Source organism: Epinephelus moara, chromosome 22 (assembly GCF_006386435.1).
Source record: "Epinephelus moara isolate mb chromosome 22, YSFRI_EMoa_1.0, whole genome shotgun sequence".
Lineage (NCBI taxonomy): Eukaryota > Metazoa > Chordata > Actinopteri > Perciformes > Serranidae > Epinephelus > Epinephelus moara.
Window position 1 is genome coordinate 21,240,751 of NC_065527.1, and position 6,364 is coordinate 21,247,114.

Sequence of the window (6,364 nt, forward strand, 5' to 3'; positions counted from 1 at the left end):
ACATTATAACAGATTCAACAATACTACAGTTAATAAGCAATACTTACCCGGCAGTTTCCAGCAGCCTTCAGTCCGTACAGGAAGTCATGAGAAAAGGTAACCTACCTAGGGGTTGTTATCTGTAAGGATGTGAAGCAGCAAAGTAAAGCCAATTTTGATCCCATTATTGAAAAAACAAAATCAAAATTGAACTCATGGTCGATGAGACATATATCTTTATTTGGAAGGGTTTTGTTATCAAAAACAGAAGGCATATCTAGAGCTGTCTATATATCATTATCACTTCATGTCCCAACAAATGTTATGAAACAACTGGATAAGATACTGTATGACTATATTTGGAGGGAAAAAAAACATTATCTCAAAAAAGAAACAATGAAAGGTAGTCAGGAACAAGGTGGTCTTGAGGTCTTGGACTTTAGTTTATTAAATAATACATTTAAAGTGAAATGGCTCATTGAATTCCTAAAGAATCCCAACAGTATATGGCATGCTTTCCCATAATATTTATTTAATTCAATTGGTGGCATTGATTTTTATTAAAATGTCACCAGAATTCTGCTTGTATGCCAATTATTAAATAAGAACTAGTCCATACCCATTGATAGCTTTGTCACCTTCTACCTATGCCAATCCTCAATGCCTATGTGCAGTTTCACATAGATTGACCACGTCAGTGAGTAGAAAAACGTGGGACAGACAGAATGACTGACTGACAGAATGACACACTGACAGTTTCTGTGATTATGTACAGCATGTCATACCATGACTTAGTCATACCAACAATTAGAAAAAACAACAACAAACATTCAGCCACAGGGGGAGCCACAGCGATTGGTTGCATTTTAGCCATTTTTAAGTATTTTTCTGTTGTTATAGCGCCACCCAGTTGCCAATTAGAGTTACATTTCTCCAGTCACCTTGAGGCATCCTGTTCGCATATCTACCAAGTTTAGTAAAAATCGATATGGCGGTTAGGCCTAGATAAGAAATTAGCTCTCTAGCGCCCCCATTTTGTTTGATGGGGTCAATAATGGAGGGGTCCCCTCAGATTATGTGTGGTCATATGCCTACAAAGTTGCGTGGTGATCGGTGAAACCCTTGAGATGTTATACACCTTTATGTGATGAGCCACGCCCTCCGCAATATTCATTGCCTTATAGAAGCTCAGTTTTAGTAAGTTTTCCAACTTTTGCCAAGAGGGAACTTTAGATATTGGTCCCTAGATTATGTTCACAGAGTTTCATGCAGATCGGCCAAACTTCCTAGGAAGAGATCGATTTGAAGTGTTTTTCAAAAAATTCAAAATGGTGGACAATATATAACCGGAAGTTATGGGTTTTTGAGGCAAATTTGTTCCTCACGAGGAGAGGCGTCTCTGTGCAAAGTTTCATGTCTCTACGACATACGGTGCATGAGATATGCCCATTCAAAGTTTGCAATTTCAATCGGTTGCTATAGCGCCCCCCTTTGGCCACTTGATGTAATATTGCTTCATTCGCATCCTCCCATGACCCTCTACCACTGTGTCAAATTTCACATGGATTGACCAAGTCAGTGAGGAGAAAAACATGGAACACACACACCCACAGACAGAGTTTTCATCATTATATAGTAAGATGCTATTCTGTTTTGTTAAGTTATAATATATTCATTTTTCAGTTAGCGGTCCGTGCAGAATAATCTGTGGAGCTGGCTGCTGTACAGAGTAACTGGGGTTGTTTAGCATGGGACTGGTTGCACTGGTGTTTTTATGTGAGATGGACACCCATATTGATATTAGCATTAAGGACTATGATCACAAATCTTTCTGACGGCCTATCTTCACTGAGGCCTTGAACACATTTAATACCTGCTTAATTACTCCTCACTACATATAATAAACAGAGTAACAGAAAATAAAAATAAAAATAAACACAAAACATTCTCTAGTGACAGGTTGCAGGTTAAGTATATAAATAATGAAACAGGACAACAAATAGTAACAAAGAAAAATACTTTTATTATCAGCGTGAGGTGTGTATAAAACTGCTTACTGTGAGGGTAAATAATACCACAAAGGCTATGGCTCATGTATTGAGGATGTACGTATTTTACATTTGAGATGAGATGTCACTTCATCCCAGCAGGGAAACCTCATGGAAGTATGCACCAAGCATCTTGATCCCTTGAATGTAGTTGGTTCTGAAAATGGGAAAGATAAAACAGTGATCAGCTTGTTTAATCGGTGAATAGTTCTCTTTATCACATGCTGCAATAGAGGGGTCAAGCATTAAAATCATGCATAAAGAATTCAAGTTGTTGCGTCTCATTTTAATTATAACGTTTAGGCAGAAGCACTTCCATTGGTACAGGAATCTTTTCTCTGGCCTTAACAGTAATTTCTTTTCCTCATTATCACATCCAAATCTGTCCATCGTGACGCTCATTCTGGCAACAAACTTTTAAACTCCTATAGGAAACTTTTTGAACTCTTCAGTTCCTCTTCTCAAACATGATTCATGTAGAAAAGGAAAAAAGAAGATGAAAATGTAACACTTTGAAATACCTGTTGAGCTTTTCGTTCTGGGAGTGAGCTCCGTCGTCAGAGGATCCAACAGGAAGCAGCATGACGTTACGTCCTGTGGCCTCCTGGAAGGTCAAAGTGACGGGGATGCTTCCGCCCTCACGGGTCAGGTCAGGCTCCACACCAAATACTAGCAAATGGAGAGTGCAGCCCATATAAGTGAAGAAGGTAAAAAAAAAAACCCTCTACAACATTAAGGATGTAGTGTAACAAACAGAAAAATCTATTTTCATCCTCATTCATTACTTCTCTCTTTAACAGCAATCAGATGATGTGAGGAAATGAAAATTATACCCCAATGGGGGTAAATAGTACTATGTGTTTTGAGTGATCCTTTAATCATATACATTTCAGTCTGTCTTGCATCACTCAGCCTCTGTACCTGTCTTCATGGCCTTCCGACCAGCCATGTAGTGCGGGTGGTTGAAGTCAGAGACCCAGGCCTTGGCTCCGTGGCCCATGTACACGTTTAGTTTATTGGGGCTTTCCCGTTCAGCAAACTTCTTCTGCAGATGATCAATAACCTTAATGATGAGAAAGATAAATATGAGTTACAATGTGAGAAGGAAGCGCTGCTTGGCTCTGATGGCTGGTCTGACAGGTGCAAAAAACAAGGTCTCAGAAGTTTCAAATTAATACAGTCATGGAGAAAATAATCTCATGCATTTATTCTTTGAGCACAGGCAGTCTAACACACCAATGCATATCGACTCTAGGTTGTCATCAGGGTCTGAGAGACAGTAATCAGACTAAATTATACCAGCCATGAAAGGCATTCGCCCAACACATAAGGTATAGTATAAAACCAATAGAGGGCGCTCAAACAACAGCCTAGAATTATAAGTCTACAATACAGCATGATATAAAGAAAATGAGTGAAAGCACCAAGGAGATTTTGCGAGGACAACTTAATCTTAATTACATATTTCCTGTTTTCTGCCCTGGTAAGCACTTGGCAAACTCACATGAACACTATCTTAAGCAACTCCAATGAGACCATTTTGTTTTGGCGATGGCAGGATAACTGCATCATTCATCAATTTTCAGTTAAGAAGAAGAGATACAGCACTTTTTTTTTTGCATTTTTTTTTCTTCTTTTTAAATCATAAGGACTGAATAATCTGTTTTACTTGAAATTTTTTTGTTAATAAATATATCAATATTCTTTCCAAAAACAGAACAACCAAGTGACTCATCTTTGTGACACACTACTACTGAGGGTGAGAGTGGTTGGAAAAGTCATCAAGTTCTAAATTCCACTGTCAGAGGCTTTTCCACACACCAAGCTTTATTGTGTTCTAGTCACATGAGTACCACCGCATGACAGCATTAAAAACAGTGTAAACATATTTCAGCATCCTACCTGCTTTTCCACAACTTTGGGGTCCATGTCGGGGACAAGACGGATGGAGAACTTGCCAATGACCTTGCGCGGGATAACAGTTTTGGATCCTGCTTCAGAGAAAGCTCCCTCAATACCGTGAAGAGAAAGAGATGGGTACCTCCAGCGGTGCATCAGGATTTTCTCCTACAGGAAGATTATAGTAGTACGTCTTAAATTATGATGATAACCATGCAGTTACCCAGAGTTTCTATCTTTGAGTGGTGAAAACAACAGAAATCAATGCTTGCCTTTGTGTCATGCAGCAGCTGTCCAACTCCAACATCTTTGCAGTATTCGTCCATATCAAAATCAATTTTCTCATACAGCTTTTTCTCCTCCTCTGTCAGAGGGGCCACATCATCGTTCATCCCAGGAATCAAAATCTTCCCCTTCCTGTCTAAGAGCGAGCCTGTTTAGAGAGAGACAAATACAATATGTCAGTGCTCCTAAAACTGTGTCAAGTGCAGGTCAAAGAAACATCATTTTATTACCAGTGTTTTCCAGTAAAACTGCACTCAAATTAGGTTTTGTAGATTATATTATTATCAGCATCACTTGCCCATTAGCGCAATCAGGTCGCTCATGGCTTCATGAACAGAGCCACCAAACACCCCTGAGTGAAGGTCCTTGTCCCCGCAATGCACCTTCAGATGAAAAAATCTTTTAATGTGCTTCAGCAAAATACAATTTCACAAATAAAAGACATGGTTTGTTTTTGTTGCAGTTTAACCAAAATTTTAAAACAGCACTACAATCAGACTTCACCTCAACAAAGAAGTAGCAGATTCCTCTCAGACCGTAGGTGATGCAGGGTTTGGTCTTGCCGAGCCAATAGTTGTCAGAGATGCAGACATAGTCCACGTCTTTTAGGAAGGTGTCTTTCCGAGAAAACACCAGTTCATCCAGGCCCTCAGATCCAGACTCCTCCATCCCCTCGAAGCAGAATTTAATGTTGATGGGAAGCTCCTGCACAAAGAGAGATAAGGACAAAAATAGAAACAACTGTCAACTTCCATAAATATCATCACCAGGCCTTACTGTGTATAACAATAAAGATCACTAGGATGGAAGACCAGTTTAAATTGAAACTCAGGGCCATTTTTTTACTTACTCATTACTATTTCAGGTGAAAGTAAAGGGTGATTCAAAACAGCACGCAGGTGACATGACTTGGTTTAATCATTAAATGATGGCTTGTTAAGACATGATGACAGATCTCATCCAGACACCTTTGACCACTTTATCCTGCTGACTTCTCTGAAGTGATCGACATATAATTACCAAATCAGCTCTGTACTTTAACACAGAGATAATTCATCTCTCAGAATGATGCAGAGTCACTTTGGAAAATCACTCCTTGTTCCAACACCAAAAGCAACACTTTATGGTAATTTAACAAAATCCCATATTATCACTATTAAGGCTTAAAAATGGGCATAATTAAGGGTAGGGCAACTTAAGGTGACAGGTCCATATCATTATTGATAAGTTGCTACCACGCCAGCTTTTGGTTGTACTGAAAGACCCCCTAAACAGTCAGATGTTCAGTTTTTTGGTCAGTGCATTTTGTTTTATGGTTTTTAGCCTGTTTTTCACTAGCAAAAATTATTAGCATTAGCATTAACACAGTTAACCACAGCTGTAATTACACTGTGCTAACCAAGCTAGCCTTAAACATTGGAATCATCTCCACACTCTTGTCCAAATATGGTCACTTCTGGCGACAAAAATCCAAACTGGCAACAGCCAAAACGCCAAACTCAAGTGAGTAGGTACAGTAACGGCTGAAGCAACTACATGACTTGCTCATCATACCTATATGTGGTCCACAATAAGCCCCCTTTGCACTCTGGTCCCTGGATGAGAGGGGCAGTGGCTGCAGAGGCAAACATTTAGACCCAGTGCAATAAACGGTTAGGTTTATGTTCACTGCACCTGGCGTTCTGCTGCTCCGTCTGTGCAGCAATAACCGAATTGTATATATATTCCAACAGTGCTCCTAATGAATGATCCAGCTCCAAAAATAGAAAATCAAATCGTGGGGACAGATATTTTAATCATGGCGAGCCGCCACAAATACATCTCCCAATTATATCTAAGGTGGCCGAGAAGTGGATGGTCAGCCGAATTACCAAACATCTGGATAAGGGACATACCCCCCTGCATCATATGCAGTTTGGCTTCCGAGCCCTGCACTCCACCGAAACAGCCACCTGTATGCTTACTGAAAAAGTGAGGTACCTTCTGGATGATAGTCCCTGTGCCATGGCAGTGTTTCTCGACCTGAAAAAGGCCTTTGACACGGTGGATCACCAGGTCCTCCTGTCTAAATTATCTCACTTTAATTTCTCTCCAGAGGCTATTCAGTGGTTCAGATCTTACCTGTCAGGCAGAGAACAATGTGTCTGCATCAA

General features: G+C 39.9%; 1 protein-coding gene across 1 annotated transcript in view; it reads right to left on the minus strand.

Annotated features, from left to right (window-relative positions):
• Positions 1–1,979: 1,979 nt before the first annotated feature.
• cndp2 (carnosine dipeptidase 2) overlaps positions 1,980–6,364 on the minus strand; it is a 12,140-nt gene continuing 7,755 nt past the window's right edge. The window contains exons 6-12 of the mRNA XM_050033868.1: positions 4,716–4,916; positions 4,510–4,594; positions 4,199–4,359; positions 3,930–4,094; positions 2,949–3,090; positions 2,549–2,696; positions 1,980–2,184 (exon numbers count right to left, since the gene is read on the minus strand). Of these exons, the coding sequence (XP_049889825.1) occupies positions 2,118–2,184; positions 2,549–2,696; positions 2,949–3,090; positions 3,930–4,094; positions 4,199–4,359; positions 4,510–4,594; positions 4,716–4,916 (969 nt within the window). The 3' untranslated portion in view covers positions 1,980–2,117. The remainder of the gene's footprint in view (positions 2,185–2,548; positions 2,697–2,948; positions 3,091–3,929; positions 4,095–4,198; positions 4,360–4,509; positions 4,595–4,715; positions 4,917–6,364) is intronic.